At 33.3% G+C, this 18,419-nt stretch overlaps 1 protein-coding gene across 7 annotated transcripts in view; it reads right to left on the bottom strand.

The window, feature by feature from the left end:
- ASCC3 (activating signal cointegrator 1 complex subunit 3) overlaps positions 1-18,419 on the bottom strand; it is a 219,494-nt gene that overhangs the window by 185,977 nt on the left and 15,098 nt on the right. For all 7 annotated transcript variants that reach the window (XM_081140696.1, XM_081140697.1, XM_081140698.1 and 4 more), the window contains exon 4: positions 10,390-10,949. In XM_081140696.1, the coding sequence (XP_080996822.1) occupies positions 10,390-10,949 (560 nt within the window). The remainder of the gene's footprint in view (positions 1-10,389; positions 10,950-18,419) is intronic.

Below are 18,419 nucleotides of genomic sequence, written 5' to 3' on the forward strand. Positions count from 1 at the left end.
TTTTCAAAGCTCCTAATTTTATATTAGAGTTCACTCTTTATGTTGTACATTCTATAGGTTTGGGCAAATATATAACTATTTCATGTATCCATCATAGTATATCATAGTATCATATAGAATAGATTCAAGGCCCTGAAAATTCCCTGTGCTCCACCAATTTCTCCCTTCCGCCTTTCTTTCCAACCCCTGGCAACTACTGATCTTTTTCCTATTTACATAGTTTTGTCTTTTCCAGAATGTCATACAGTTGGGAATATACAATAATGAAGCCTTTTTAGATTGGCTTTTCACTTAGCAATATTCACTTAAGTTTCCTCCAAATAGCTTGATGGCTCATTTACTTTTATCACTGAATAATATTCCACAATATAAGTACGACACAATTTGTTTATCCATCTCCCTACTGAAGGTTATCTTGATTGCTTCCAAGTTTGGGCAATTATGTCTTCATTTTTTTATTTCTTTAAATTTTGTTCTTTACATATGTTATCATATCCATAAAAAAATGGAAACAAGTCCTATTCAGAGAGATGTTGAAAGAATATTACTAAGTTGTACACTTTTCATTTTTCCTTATTTTTTTTCTTTTCCAATTTTTCTATAACACATATTGCTTAATCAGAAAAAAATTTATTTTATTTTTAAATAATACAAACCTGTTTCTAATTTATCATTTTTTTTCACATTTTGTCTGATAAGTACAAAAAGCATCACTAACTTAATAAATAAAATAAGGTTTCACAGTTACCATATTTGTAATGAATACCAGAAATTATAGAAACAAAAAAATCCCTTATATGTAGACAAATCAGCTAATAACTAAAGTACAAAGACCAATGATCACAACTTAAACTTTATTTTCTCTACCAAATCTTATTTTTCAAAGGAAAAACTCGTTTTATCAAACACAATTTAACCGCATGGGAGTCACTCTGACATAGAGCATTTCTAAAACATCTTATCAATGAAAAATTATTTTAGTAATTTAAATATATTTCATCATAGCAAAAAAAATAAATGTTTTAACTATTTAGTCTCTTGAGTTAACAAGAAAATCTCTCAGCCTAATCTCTAACTGAAACTAGCTGAGAGGGATAGAGATAATAAGTGCATGGTGTCGCTTAGAAGGTGTCCATCTGCTAAGTAGAAGCGATGGCATTTTGAACTAAGCCCGTTAGGAAAAGGAATAGCAGCTTACGCACAGACATGAATAATTTGCTTGAGCATCTAAATGGCAAGATTTATAAAATGGAGCAAGTGGGTGAGGTTTTATATTCCAAGTAAGCTCGTTTCTTTGTATAATAAAAGAAAATAAACAGTTTTTCAGAGAAATACCCATAACTCATTACACATTTAATATTTGCATGAGAATTATTTATTACATTTCATGGTAGACTGATAATACACAAGTAATAATGTTTAGCCTCTTTCCTTATTGGCAAAGACAATAAAAATCACAGCATTTATTAGGGGACCTTTCTAGTTGGGGGGATTTGAAACGCACTAAACTCTACCTACACAGAAATTCAATCCTCAAGAATATTATATTACACTTCACTTTTTCTGGGTATCAGCTAATTTATAAAATGCACAAGGAACTAAGTTATGAGAACCAGTAAAACTGGAAACAGGATTAAAAGTACCAAAATAAAGCAAAATATAAATAAGACTTAACAGTAATATAGGCAAGAATAAGTTCCTGGTTTGGGTGGTGGTGTTTTATTTCCAGAATCATCAAATACTTATAAAGGCTGCAGTTAAGTTACTCTTATTAAAACAACATGATGGAGCCCGGCTGGGCGTGGCTCAGCGGTTGAGCATCGACGTAGGAGCCAGGCGATCGAGGTTCGATTCCCGGTCAGGGCACAAGCCTGGGCTGCAGGCTTGATCCCCAGTTGGAGGCATGCTCAATGACTCTCTCATCATTGATGTTTCCATCTCTCTCTCTCCCTCTTCTTTCCTCTCTCTGAAATCAATAAAGATATATTTTTAAAAAAATGATGGAAAATGATTAATTTTCCCTTACTTTGAGCAAACTTAAGATTTTAATTTTAACCTTAAGTAGAAAGAACAGTTGAGTAAGTGTACATTACTCACTATCATGACAGTATAATTGGCATGCACATTCTATATACTACATTTAGTTATTCTACTATTTTCAAGTTTTACCTAAACCTTTACACATTGTCACAATAAAATATATGATGATCCTATAAGAATAAGTCATTTAAAAATAACAGTCTCTTTAAAAAAACACTAAAATGTATTTTACTTTTAAACATCTTAAAAGTTTCTTGAAAAACCCGTTCTTTTTTATGCTTAAGATAGGAAGAAAGGATGCCTTCTAAAAAAACAAGTGTTAGAGATTAAGATGAAGACAAAAAGATGGCACAAAACTCATGTTTTAATCCACCTCCTCTAGTAAAATAGAAAAAGAAAAAAACCTAACAGACACTTCAAGCTAAAAACAAGACAAATTCCTGTGCCTGGACCAGAAATTAAGTAAGACAGGCAAAGCGCTGAGTGGGACTAAAGTGACAAGCTGGGCTCTAGTTCTGGATGGTAAGGCCAACAGTTTGGCTCCTATGGGGTAACCTAGACGAAAACTGTTCCATACAGTTTGGAAGCTACAGCTAGGCTTCGTTCAAAGCTGGGGTATGGGCATGGGGCTCCACTGTTCATGAGAAGGACCTGAAAAGAACTACTACCAAAATGGTACTTGGAGCCATGGCTGCATAAAAATCTAACACAGGCAGAAGGGGAAATTTGGATAGAAGAAACCAGAAATCAACATCAGCATAAAAATTAAAATTCTAAAGCTTATTAAGAAATCTTACACTAAAAATGATAGTACACAAAATCAGTAACGGAATATAAGTTCCCTCCAGAAAACAGTAATATGGAACAATGTGACAAAGACTTTAAAATGAGTAATATTATAAAGCTCAAACAAAGCAGTTGTTTCCATTAAAATAATTTAGGAAACAAAAGAGGGTATATAGAAACACTCTATACTTTCTCTTAAATGTTTCCGTAAATGTAAAACTGCTCTGAAGAGTCTATTAATTTAAAAAAGATGGTATATATGAATCAAGAAAAAAAAATTATAAAGCTATTATCAATCAAGATGATTATTCTCTGTTGATAAACTTTTTTAAAGTTGAAGGATTATCTACTGTGTTCTAACAAATACCACCTAGCAAAACGCCTTTTATATAAAGGATATTTAACAAACTTTATGAAAAAAAAAATAAATAATGGAGAGGTAATTAATAATCAATGTGAGGTAGTTGTCAGCATTAATCACTGGGTCAAAAATACATCTCTTTTGGAATTTCTCATTTCGATCTATTTTATTTTTCAGACACAAAACAAATGTTCTCGAGATCACCTTATAGGGTGGGGCAAAAGGTTTACAGTTGTTTGTATGAAAAATAATACAATTAATAAATAATACAAGAATAAACTGTTTTATGTACTCATGATTATAAACCTACTTTTGTCCCACCCTGAATGTTTTTAGAATATTTCAAGTGTTATCATGATTATTATTGACAGCATAAGAAAGAAAACAAGTAGTTGTAAACAGATTACAATTTTTAAAAAAGAAACCCATTTCCATTATGAAAGAAGTACATCTCTTGTAATTGGACATAACTAGAAGGTGATCAGGCCTCTCCCAACTTCTTATGTATCTAAAGGTTGTTAAATTGCAAGATGTCTCATTTTAAAACTCATACATACTACATGAATAAAAGCTAAAACATATGTGGGAAAAAAGTAAAGACAAGAGCAACAAAACCAAAAGCTCGTGCTCTGAGCACAAAACAAACACTCCTCTAGCAAAAATGGAAAGTCTTAGAGAAAAGGCAGATAGAAAGGAGTAACTTAACTAAAAGCTAGTTTAATTTTTAAATAAGACTACATTATAAATAACTTTATAGCTAAAAGTGTGAGTACTCAGATGAAATGGCTAACTTCACAGAAAAATATAATGGACAAACTTCATTTAAGAATAGAAAATCTGACTAAACCAGCAACTACTGGAAAATCTGAATTGGTGATCAAAGTCTGCCCTCCAAAAGGACACAGGGCCAGATAGTTTTCAAAGCACACTTGTATCAAACTTTCACAAAAGAGATCATCATTTTCTTATAGCAACTTTTTTGAAAATATAAAGAGAAAATTAAAAAGCCCCAGAAGTTTATTACATAAGGCTGGAATAACCTTAGGTATTAAAACAGGATGATTTATAAGTTCTCTATTCAGGCTGGGATTCTAAGCATAGTAGAAGGGTAGAAAAAACATATAATGTACCAGTGCCTACCCAAGAAAGCCCCAAGAGAAATAGGAGACATTCTGATTCTCATAAAGACAATACATGCATTTCCTTTTTTAATTACAGGAAGTATACATAGAGCACCTCTACTATATGTAATAAACAGCCCACATTATGCATTATAGTAAGCCTATGCTTACTGTACTCAATTTTGGGAATGTCTTTCTTAGAGATAATAAGCAATTCCAGATTTGCATGTGAAATTAAAATGATGTATGTACTGAAAACTAAGAATAATGAAGTACGATCAAAGAAAACATTTAAAACTGAATAACTCTGAAAAGGTTTTGAGTTAACAGTCCATGTTGACCTGAGTAACAGAATAATTACATAAAACAGAGTATATTATTTATAACACTGTAAATTATTCTTTGTTTGGTTTGTGGCATAAAACATTATTAAATATTCATACATTCCAAAATAAAGTCTTAAACAACAAAGAAAAATGGCCATGAAAATGAGGACACCATTTATTTAGCATTTATTTTTCTCTCAAGAAAAATGTGCTAAGTAAATCTGTTTTTGCATTGCAGAGAATTTAGATAAATTCTATTTTCATAATAATTAATGCTCATTATTTACAGGTACTTAATCTAACACAATACTGTAACAAAGCAAAATCAAGGTCACTTACAGCTTAATTAAAACTACTTGAAATGTGAACACTATTTATTCCCCACATACTATAATTAATTAGGTGTGTAGTAAGTAGGGTTACAGCTAGGTACTACTATATATTTAAAAGCTTACTTTACATTTTCACATACATAACAAATTGACAGCCTCCTTAATTCTTAGAAAGAAAATATGCTGATTTTAACTGCCTTAGACAAACAAGTTTACAGCTATCATATGTGTGTATGTATGTGTCTGCAACATGTATATAGGAAGCTGAGCAAAATTAATGTATCAAATTTTAAAGATTTACATGAATGCTTACAGCAATTTCTAAATCTAATAATCAGACTAATTTACATTTACAAAATTATCATTAAAATATTATCCAAAATGTTTTTTATCTCAAATACTATTAAAACACAGAAATGTATCCTTTATTTTACTAATAAAATGTGTTTTATTTCTTTCCCATATCAATACATTACAGATATTCTCAATATATGCAACCCATGTGTTCTTACAAATTAGTCATAACAACTCATTATATCAAACGTGATTTTTCTACCCATTACTCTTAATGTATGAAAGTTAACATATTAATAGTATCTTTCCTCCATATCTTAAATAAGTCATCAAAATCCAACTCTCTCTACAAATACCGACAAAGTGATCATTCGACAAACGTGACTAAATCTTCGATAAAAGATCTCATTACTCACCCAAAGTACTCATTGCATTTAAAGAACTCTGAAAATTTAAAAGGTTTGCTGAGCTGAGAGCTGTCATATACCTTCTACCCAGAAGTCCTAGTGATAATCCTTGGGCGATCCGTTTTACACAGACAGCTCTTCAAATATCATGTCCATCCTCCTACCCCACCATAGCTTTCTCTTGGAAAGTATAACAAATTAGTTTTTTCAAGCGCTCATCATAAGACATTATTTCCATTTCCTTTACCAACCAACTCTCCTTTAGACCTCCAATAGGATTCTATCTCCCTTAGTGTGGTGACCAGGTGCAGCCTTAAGAGCTGAACTGAATTATCACACATGTATAAGACTACTCCTTTAATAATAAAATTTTATTATTTGCTAGCTATGTAACACTATTTACAATAGCAATACATAAGGAATACTTACCATCTGTTAGGCACTAATCTAAGAGCTTCAAAAGCTTTAAATCATACTATATCGTACCATATATTCACAGCCAACCTATATGGTAAGTCAGTCACTTTTCCACTTTAACAAGTAAGAAAAGAGAAGTGACTTGGCTAAGGTCAGTTTATAAACAGCAGAACTAGGATTCATATATGTGTCTGATCTCAAAGTCCATGCTTTTAACCACTTGAATTTGTAGTTCCCATGGCTGACTCACACAGAATTTATTTTTTACAAATACAGCCGCTAAACCAGATCTGCCTTTCTAGAATTAACAGTACTTCTGGTTACAACTATTTTATCATGCCATATTCAGCTCATCATTCTAACACTTACGCGTAATAAAACTGGGGGAAAGCAACATACAACTAAGATAAATAAAAAATATGGCTAGTGCTTTCCCCAACACAGATTACAAAATTTAAGAGACCTATTATAGCAGGTGCAATACTTCAGTTACCTTGACCTTTCCTAAATGTTACGTTTAGCTAAAAGTAGAGCAAATAATTCTTGAATTTTCCTCAAAAAAAATTCATCCCTTATAAAGTAAAAGTAGGAATGAATAACCTAAAATGATAGACAATGTGGAAGTAACAAAAGCTTGGGAGAAAATGGCTGTATCACTTTAGAGTATGCAATATGGGCACATTCAGTTATGTGTCCACAAATACAATACAGAGAAAAGATACATATGACCCAAATAACATTCTACACAAAACCAGTGAGGTTAAATAGAAAAAAAAGTTTTTTTTACAAAAAATAGGAGGTTCAATCATGCTTTGGGGATTACCTTTTAAGTATAACACCAGAGAAAGATTACTAAATGAAAATATCTCCCCCCAATAATCTCATTATAAATCTTTTAGAAATAAAATAAGTAACTCAACTTCATAAAATAAAAAACTAGCAATTCTTATAATAGTTAGTAGCCTAAAATATATTTTAAGAAGCTTCAACCTTAGTAATAATAAAATAATGTAATCAAAACTGAGTTACCATTTTCTCTTTACTAAACAGGCAAGGATTTTTTTTTTTTTTTTTTTTTTAAGTATGATAAGACTGGAAAATATGTAAGTACAAGGACACTCTTTTATACTACAGGTAGAAATATACACTGGTAGATTCTTTCAGGAAATTATTTTGTTAGTACTTTTGGATGCAAACTTTTCACTGATAGAAATATATTCAAGCAAATATATATGAGCAAATATTTAGCAAAGAGTCCTTATTGCAATGTTATTTATAACAGGGTAGGCTAGATATAATAAATCTTCATAAATAGCAGAGTATAAATTTAATAAACTAGTTTATAGTGATAAATATAATACTCTGCAGCCATTAAAATTTATTACATAATAGAATATTGTCAAAAAATGTACAGAAGTGACAAAAAACAGATTCAAAATTACATATATTTTATGACCCAATTTTAAAGTATTAATATTTTAAAATATACACATTCCAAAATATTTACAGTGGCTAAGATTACAGATGACAACTTAGTTCCTTCATACTGTGTATAAGGGTGCTCTAAATATTCTACAGTGATATATTTTTCAAAATTAAAAAATAGACAGACTTGTGTAAAAAACAGGTGGTATCAAAAAAGGATATTGCATAAAAAACTTTGTTTTCCACTGCAATACTGGAGACTAAAATAAAAAATTGATTGGATTCTAATAAAAAACTATGGCTAACACTGTAGCCATAAACTGAAAAAATTAGAGGAATATGAGAAAAATGGGGCAAAAACACAATAAACACAAACATATTGACAAATATATGTTTTAAAACCTGTAATAGTAGGGTCTATAAGGTTAAATCTCTAAAACAAATCTAGGCATACAGAACTAGGAGAAATAACAAAAAGTACTTTTATCAATGTTTGAAGCAAGGAAATAAAATCAGAACATGTTCTTTCCTTGGGGAAGGTGGGAGAAGCAGTCCATTCTCACTTTGCTTGTATCTTCTCCTACAGAGAATATTAGCTATGACAAGAAAGGGCATACCATAAATACTGAATGCTACCTATGGTAAGGGAAAAAGTTGTAATGAATAACCTAGCTTCTTCAAATAAGTTCAGATATTCAGACCCTGATGCATCATATCCCAAGATTCAGGAATTGCTCCCAGATTTGACCTCAGAATCACTGCTATCTATGAGAACAATGAAAAACAGAAATGCTAGATAAAGGCAAAACCCCCAATTCAAAAAAAGAAAAAGAACGAAATAAAAGTGGTGAGCTGTTAACTGTAAGCTTAGCATCCACACATAACAATGTAACAGAGCAAAGAACAGAACTTACCAAGCATCATGAGAAAATACAGTTGACCCTTGAACAACATGGGTGTGAACTGCATGAGTCTACTTATACGCAATTTTTTTTCAATAAATACTGTAAACGTATTATTTTCTTCCTTACAATATTCTTAACATTTTCTTTTCTCTAGTTTAGTTTATTATAAGAATACAGCATATACTACACATAACCTACAAAATATGTGATAATCAACTGTTTATGTTATTGGTAAGGTTTCCTGTCAACAGGATATTAATGCCAGGCCGGGCATGGCTCAGCGGTGGAGCATCAACCTAGGATTCAGGAGATCTTGGTGCGATTCCTGGTCAGGGCACATGCCCAGGTTGCGGGCTCAATCCCCGGTCAGGGGCGTGCAGGAGGCAGCAGATCAATGACGACTCTCTCATCATTGATGTTTCTCTCTCTCTCCCTCTCTCCCTTCCTCTCGCTGAAATCAATAAAGATATATTTTAAAACAAACAAAAAACAGTAGGATATTAGTAGTTAATTTTGGGGGAAGTCAAAAGTTATACATGGATTTCTGACTGCATGGGCGGTGAGCAGGGTTATAAACCCCCACACTGTTCAAGGGTCATCTGTAGTCTTAATACTTTTTCCTATGAAATTACTAGGTTAGTTGTTCTTAGATTAGCAAAGCAACTGAAAGTTTGATATCTTTGAAGGCAAGATGACGAAAAGCATTCTACATGTCAGTACTGTTAGATCCATGGAGCACTAGCACTGTACAATTGCATCCAAATACAAACACTAAGAAAGAAAAATATATAACTTCCATCGTTAAATTAGCAGACCTTATTATATGGGTATTGACATTTGGATAGTATGCTACATTGGGTGGGAAATACTACATTGGGTGGGAAAACTCTGTAATACTAAACATTCTCTAAGTCTTAAAGTATAATTTTACCAAATGGGAGATCTCTATTCAGACTTAGGAGTAGGCAAAGGGTTCTTCTGATTATTTAGTGGAAAGACTACAGAAAAAGAAGAACATATTTCATCCTCATACCTGAAGGGACACTATTTTAATTCAACCTGGTTGATGTTAGTATCTTCCTTATTGCTCTGCAGTATTAAGATGACCAAAAAGAATGCATAACGCTTAATAGAAGGAAGACCTTTTCATAAAGCATTAATGTTAATCATTCTACACAAATATTTAAATACTATTCTAGCCTGGCTGGTGTGGTTCAGTATCGAACCATAAACCAGGAGGTCATGCACGGTTCAATTTCTGGTCAGGACACATGCCTGGGTTGCAGGCTCCATCCCCAGTAGGGAGCGAGCAGGAGGCAGCCCATCAATGACTCTCTCTCATCACTGGTGTTTCTCTCTCTCTCTCACTCTTCCTTCCTCTCTCTGAAATCAATAAAAACATATTTAAAAAATTTTTTGTTTAAATACTCTATTCTAGGTACCAAAAACATCACTATAAAATCTGTGGTTTTCAAAGTGTAGTCTAAATCTCCAAGATCCCTTCAGGAAGCCATGAGGTCACAATTATTTTCATAATATAACTAAAATATTATTTGCCTCCTCCGTTTTATCCTCCCATGGAGTATAAAGTAGCGTTAGTATCATTTTAAATGGTTTAGAAAACAATTATTAAAGCATGTAACACAATAAATATCTGTAGAATATACAAACAACATAAAGAAAAGCTCTAGAAGGTCCTCAGTAATTTTTAAGAGCGCAAAGCAGTTTTGAGAACAGAAAGTCTGAGAACCGCTGTACTAAACCATACTAATTATTCTACATGAACATTTCAAAAGATGCTGGACTCATTTATAATGCAAGTAAGTATCAAACAGTACAGTCTTCCTCCAGATGTCAACCTAATCAAATAATTCCGCAACACTGAAATACTTTGTTTTCGCTTACCACCCGTTTAAAAGGCTATTTCATTAAGATAGTTCACATTAGCATAAAACTTCAATAACTTCAACTATACCTCATTCTGAAGTTCATCACCACTTTTAACAGAAGCAAGCATATCATATAAAGTACAGCAAAGATCTTCTATTCTTGTTGCTTCAGCCATTTCATTTAAAGTTGCATTTAAGTACTTCTCAACTTCACACCACAAAAAGGAGTCATTTGTTTTCTCCACAGGTTTGACCTCTGGGGTGGAATGTTCCCGAAAATGTTCATTCAGAAACTTCTTGTAATCTAAGCTTATAGTTTTCTGGGGTTCACCATTTATTGGCAGTTCATCAAAATGGTCCAAATCATGCATGTCAAATGAAAATGCTAAATTACTACCAAATAAAATTCTACCACCACATTCCTCTTTCGTTGTCTGGACAAGAGCAGCAAGATTGTCTTGATGAAAATGAGAAGTAATTCGATTGGTAGCATTACAAGCCTCAGTGGCAGATGATGATGGAAAAGGACCAAACATCTGCTTGATAGCCTTTGTCTCATTGTGACCAACACAATCCGTCAAGTGAAATGTCTTGAAGAGAAATGCAGCAGCACTTTCAATTGCTTCTTTTCCATTATCCATTCCAACTATTCAAAGACAAAAGAAACAGTATTAGCTCAAGTGAATCATGGTTCAAGTTACCATTTTCAAAAAAACTAACAACAATATTTTTCTGGATAAATCCAACAGAAAAAGATAACCAATTTAAGAGCAGAAAAACTCCTTTACGTACATTCGTAAATTCCCAAAAAACTGTATTAGATAAATAAATCATTATCAGTAATTATTCTATATCTAAGTAGAGAAACTATCTAATAATAACCCTTTACCTCTATTTAAAAACAATTTGAGGCATCAGCTAAAACTTATTTAAATCCAAATTTTAAAAACTGATTTGACAAGCTAGTAAATAAACCAAACTAAGTTGCAAAAAATTAGTTATAGACTTTTGGAGCTGGAAGGAAACCTCAGAGATCTACAACTTCCTTTACAATTTGTACTGTAAATCTGCAATGGCAAGAAATAAATTTATATGATTTTCATTCAGAAGCATTTAATACCAGAAAGATGGACATTATAAATAGAATATTTTAAAATAAACAGCCACATTATAAAACATAAAAGAATCTTCTGTTAAAAAGAGACCAGAAGTGCCCGGGCGGGCGTGGCTCAGTGGTTGAGCATTCACCTAGGATCCAGGCGATCGGGGTTCGATTCCCGGCAAGGGCACATGCCTGGGTTGCGGGCTCGATCAATGACTCTCTCATCGTTGATGTTTCTATCTCTCTCTCCCTCTCTTTTCCTCTCTCTGAAATCAATAAAGATATATTTAAAAAAAAAAAAAAAAGACCAGAAGTAAATTTCTTACCAAAGTAAGAGGAGCAGCCCCTAATTTCTTTAAGGCATTAATTTCTCTTATCTAATTTTCTTAAATAAAAAAAATGAAAAAACCTGCACTTGTTTCATAGAATTCAAAGAATATTCCTAGAGCAGAAAAAAAAATTTCTATCTTCAGAAGGCTCCAAATGTCAATGTGACTGACCTAAAGTACTACCGGTAAACTTAGTAATATAATTACTACACTAGTATCTTCCTAAAACCATGGCTTTGATCATATCATTTGTGATTACAAATCTTGAGCAGCTTACTATAGCACAGTAATTCAACCCAAACTCCTACACTTTTGATTTTAAGTCATGCCAAGAGCTGACCCCCATCCTTTTTTCCCAGCCTTATTTGCTATCATACATTTCGTGCTCCAGACAACAAGAATTTCTTCAAATCCAAAAACTAGGTCCTGTCCCATTCTATGCCTAATTCAATGCCTAGAGTTAACCTTCTCCAAGGCCTCTGACTGTTCAAATCCTACTTATGTTTCAGAATCAAACTCAATTGCATCTTTCAAAGTGAATACAATAGTGTGCACACTGTTATATTCCCTTACCGTAGCTAGCCCCAAATAGGTGCCTCAACAGAGACTTGCTGAATCAAACTGAATCCAGGCCTCAATGATGCCAGACTAGTGTTTATACACTACATCACACTGTCTTGATAGTTTTTTTTGTACATGTTTACACATATGCATAGAAAACTAACAACTTATATGAGTGGACATAAACAATTTTATAATGTACATCTATTATTTCCAATTTCTTCTAGTATGAAGTCTATTTTTATGATTTTAAAAAATTTATAAAATGCCATCTGACATATTATTCTTTTAGCATCTAAGAAAATACATGACAAAAGTCATACACAAATTAAACAATGCTTTCAAATTAACTGAATAGAGTTTATGTACATTTTATTTAGTCTATATACAATGCTTGGAGAACAGCTTTTGGATAATTTAGAGACTCTGATAATTCTACAGATAATTCAACAGGGTTGGGACTACCAAAGTCTGAGCAAAAATGAAATTCACATTTACAAACTCACTGTATATCTAAGATTATAATACTTATTCTTTTGTAAAGATATTATTTTGCATATTAGAATTTTTCTTAAGCAATTTATTAAGAACTTTCACACTAAGTTATCTCAATTCTTAACAAAATTATCTTCATCTTACAGATGCTAAAGTGGAGACTCAGTTAAATAATTCTGAGAATAACAATTTTTAGAAAATATTTTAAAATGTTTGAAATTAATGTTTATTTACTATATCTTGTTCTAATTTTGCTTATATAATTAGAAGGTAACAATATTTCCTTACACCATTGGTTCTCAAAAAAAATGTGGGTTGGGCCCCAGTCAAGTGTGGCTTGGTTGATTGGAACATGGTGTCATACACCGTAAGTCTGTGGGTTTGATATCCTGTTGGGGCACATATGGGAGGCAACAGATTGGTATTTTTCACATAGATGTTTCTCACTCTCTCTCTCCCTCTCTTTGAAATGAATGCATGTCCTTAGATGAGCATTTAAAAAAAAACAAATTGTGCATCAGAATCACTGGGGTTCTTGTTAAAAACCCAGACTGTGGGGCTTCTGCTGCAGTTTCAGATTCACTCCTCTTGGGGCAGGGCCTAAGAATGTGCATTTCTAACAAACTCCCACTGGCTTAGAATAATTTAAAATACGGTAACTATTAATTCAAATGAAAAGAAAATACATCTACATTGTATCGCTTCCTATTCCCCTCCAAAATTATAATTTTAGTTGGACAACGTTTCTTCCTAACTGTTAATACCCTTGCCTAATTACTAACTCTCTTGCACAACCTACTCCACATCTCTGAGCTGGGCTGCCAAGAATGGACAAGAGCTCGCCCCACAAAATCATTTCTTTAAAGTGAATCTGTATCGCGCTACCCGAGAGCCTGGAAATTCTAAATTTTGAGAAGCACTAGCAGACATTATTTGCTGCCACTGTTGACTAACAAAGAAACAAAACTACCGCACTCCGAACACACAGGATTTCTCTAGACTGCTAGCCACGCGAGATCTTCCCTCCGTGCCGCCTTGCGGCAACACCACAGCCAGACACGCCCCCGGCGCCCCGCGCCCCGCGCCCCGTCTGCCTGTGATGACGTGTTTGCCACGGGCACGGGCTGCCGTCCGCAGACCCGGATGAGCAGGCAGCCCGGGATTGGAGCAGGGGACCGCGGCCCGGCAGGGCAGCGACAAAGGAATCACACTGATTTGCAGGCACAGCCCGCCCGAGAAGCCAGCACTTAGATCCTTTGGTGACTGGAAAATATAAAAGGTGCTAATAAAACAGAAAAAAATATCTTGGAGGATAAGTGCAGTTAGATATCTGACTTGTCAAAGCGCTGGCTGGCCCGCCTGCCCTCAACAAACTGGAGTCAGAAGGGGCCTTGGCCACCTAAGGGCCGCTGCCGTCCCGTCGCCCGCTGAGCCCCGCGGCCTCCCTGGAGGAACACGCAGGGCGGGGCTCGGAAAACGGGAGTGGGCCGCTCCCAGAGCGCGCGTTTATACTACATAGTCATGCTCTTGTTTTCTTACACTATTCCCAAATTAAACGTGCTGGATTAACTGAGGATCTTGTTTACAAGCAACCTCTTTTTTGTTCCTTTCTCTTTATATTTCACGTACAATTTAGTACCGAGTAATATTTTAAATGATTAGGCTCAAGCTCTTTGGTCAGTGAACATTTGCAACCAATTCTAAAAGTGTTTGTTTCACACCACTGGCCGTGAATAGGAATTTTAAGTTTAGTTTTATCCTCAAGATAAAGCCTCAGTAAAGAATATAAACTAAATAATCAATTGGCAAAAGTATGAATGAAATTTCCAACCTCCAAACCTTTAAGAAAGCTACTCTGGATATCTAACCACTTGAATATCTAGTTTTCTATCCATTAAACACTGAACAAGATAGACTGTAAACCCGAAACTGGCTTTATACACCTCACATTTCAACATATTTAAAGACATACACTTAGGTCACTAGAAAACTTTTTGTTTGCCCTGCCCACTTCACAGCTACATTAAGAGCAAATGAGATGCATGTGAAATGTACAGTAAACTCTAAAGATACAATTGGTAACTGATTACTATAACATTATTGTAAAACTAATTTCTAAAATCAGAGTTGAGTGATGACTAAATTATCCTCGACAAAATTTACTTCTACATTTTCCTTTGATTGCAAAATATTAAGAATTAAAGAGTTGTGAATTTTAACTTTTTAAATAGCCTACTTTAATAGTTGAGGAATTTTTAAAAAGGGATGAGTAGGAAATTTTAATTGAATAAAAATATCCATCAACTGTTGGTATCCTTAATTGCTAAGTGTCAAATTTACTTGTCAACAAATGAATTCCTTGATCAGTTAAATCTTCAATGTTCTGCATGATACTATCTTTCAAATAATCACCAAATTATCAAATAAATTTAATAGAGGCAAACATCTACAATACGGCTTTTTGGGAAATAAACTCAACAATTTATGTAATATAAATTTAAAATTGGCTAAGTAATGTAATTTAAAATAATGAGCTTCATTTTATTTTTTAGTATATTATAATTCTTCACATCAGAAACCCTCTAGCAAAACCTTGCCTTAAGTAGGCCAAGTATTCAAGAAATGTTCACTACAGGAATTTGAAGGAATTGCTTAGATATTAAAATTATTCCTGTATTTTAATAGAAATTACATACTGTCTTCAGAGTGAGCAAATAATGAAAGGGAAGCAAAGAGAAACATACTTAGGAGAGAAAAGTAGTAGTAGTAGTAGTGCAAGAGATTAAAAAGAGGCCAAGGCAATTCACCATATTTTAAAGTCAGCCATTTAAATGTATGTATATTCATTACAAAATATGAATACTAATCTTACAGTGTAGACTTTAAGTCAGCATCCAGCCACTATATTACCATTTCTGGTGCTATAAAATCCTGCATCAAATTACAACTTGACTTTCCAAGCAACCAAAGAGCTAATATAAAAGTTTTGATTTCGCGTATAAGCTTCCTATAATAAAACCACTATTTTGAGCACTGCTAAGGAAATAAACTGTACCTTCGAACAAATCACACAGCTCAGAGATTTAACTGGCATTTAAAATTTTTTTTTAATATCCAAGGGGGGAAACATTGTATAAAAAGATGATTTAAGGTATACATGTCAGTGCAGCATCCATTTATAAGATGCTTAGTTATAGCCTTGATAGTACTATAAAGAAAATCAACTGCAACCTTAAAAATGCCTCTACTAAGGAATGCAGTGTAAATTTTCTCATGCTTAAGGGATCATAAGTGATATATTGATAAACTAAAGCAAACTATGGAGTTGATCCTATTTCCAACCCTTGCCATTCCTACGATATCCATTCAATTTATAGCTGTTTTGCTATATCCCCACATAATCTGAACTGCCTGTTTACATAGCCAATACATTTGCAAAATCATCTATGATTTTCATTGTTATTCAGCTCTTTTATTTTGTAACTTTTCTTGTGATACGGACATTTATAACAACTCTGTGCCTGAAATATTCAAAACACAATCTAATTCTGTCCCAATTTTCCTTCTCTGTAAATTCCTTCCTGACTTATCCAAGCAGAGTTCCTGCCCTTTTTGTACCACATCATCACTGGGGATATACATCTATCATAACATTTAATGACCCAGAGAAACTGTTTACCAAAGGCTACTGGAACACCTACACTATAATAAAATTATTCACTGACAGCCATTTACCAGGCTTTCCTCTAGGCACTTTGTAGTATTGCTTCACATCAAAACTATACAAAGTAAGAAGCACCATCTCCATATGGCATACAAGGAAACAGGTTTAGTGATATTAACTACTCACTAGTAAATGACGGAACTAAATATGTAATACACATATTAACTGATAACTTGAAACTATCCTAAACTAAAGGAAAATAATTTTATGAAAACTTAAAACTGAAAATGAGCCGTTTCTTCAAATACAAAATGAAGGAATTGGATAATACGTTCCCTGATATCCCCACCAGCTTAAAATGCTTATTACTCTAGTCAATGTGAGTGGTCTTAAACAAGCACCTCATATTATTATATCACACTCAATTGAAATATAAGTGAGTGTTCTTTTTTCTTTATTCTTTCTCTACCTTTTTAATACAAATACACCAAAAATACCTGTGCTAAAAGAGCAATATAAGAGAAATCATAAGGACATATTAACTATGAGATTAATGTTTTCAAAGCTGCTAATTTTAATTACATCTCCAGTGTCTGCAGTTATTTTCATATTCTGGCTTCTGACTACAAGGAATGGAAAGAATCTAGGATTTCAGAAAGAGTAGTTGACTACTAATCAACTATTAGTTTCACTAAAGCTATTCAATTTAAACATAGCATTAAAAAGCATATTTAACAGAGCATTTACCTAAGCCCAACCCTAAGATTAAATCTGTCATGAAAATATTCTTCTGCAACATTACATCTGAAAATAATCAATTTCTTAAACAAGTCAATAGATTGGTTCCTGAGTATGAATCAGATGTTTTGCCAACAGGCAAAACTCCTAAAATTATGTTTAATGACTGGTATTTAAAACAATGATTTTTGACTTGTCAGAGATATTTGGGAAGTAGTCTAAAGGGTAACTTTTTAAAAATCTTAATTTCTACATCATTTATATAAAGAAATAATTTAGTTGTGGTACCGAATAAGCTCAACATTTACTACTGCTTTTACTAAGTATTCTGGGGAATTTTTATAATGGAACTAAAGGAGAATACTCTATAGTTTTTGAAAAGTACTTTATTAGGCCACCTCCCAGTGGCCCTAACACCTTAGAAATGAAAACAGTGAAGCCAGAGGGTTAGGATCCTAGCCAAGGTGATTCAGGTGGACGGCAGAATGCATTTTCCCTACTATTTTCCAATGAACCTAACTGTTTCTATATCCTTAAAATATAAGATGTGATTCCATGCCAAATGCTATTACAGATTTCATTGAAGTGTGCTCTAGTTCCCCTAGGCTTCACAAAAATCAATTTTTACTAAAGCCCTTGAACTTCAGACCATCTAAATGTAAAAACACACATGACATTCATCTGTACTTTCACAACTTAAAACAATGAGGATATTAAATTCAATAATATACTATATTACAAACCAATGGTAATTAAATAGTATATCAAAGTCAAACTATATGAATAAATTTAAGGATTTGGTGAGCAAAAACAAGAAGCCTTCATGTGTTATGAGATATATCAGAAACACTCTCCAAAGTTAGTGTAGGAAAGACAACTGCCAACCAGCACATGGCAAAGTAATGACTGATTTTCCCTCTATCAAGAAATCACCTGAGAAAACTTTTTTTCATTTATCAAGTGAAACTTCATTAAGATCCTAAAATATGCAAGCGCTATTCTATCAAGCACTGGGGATGGAGAGTGCAATAAGAAAAGAAAGAACAGATTCTCAGGAAACTTCTATCCTCACTGCAAAACACAAGTAATAAACAAACAAGCAAAATATAAGATAATGATAAATGTTATGGAGAAAATGTTACCAAGGGTTAAAGAGTAACCCGGTAACCTAAGACTGGATGGTCAGTGAGAGCCTCATTAAGGATCTACCCACTCTAAGACTAGGGC

This window comes from Miniopterus schreibersii, assembly GCF_964146895.1.
Source record: "Miniopterus schreibersii genome assembly, chromosome: 6".
NCBI lineage: Eukaryota > Metazoa > Chordata > Mammalia > Chiroptera > Miniopteridae > Miniopterus > Miniopterus schreibersii.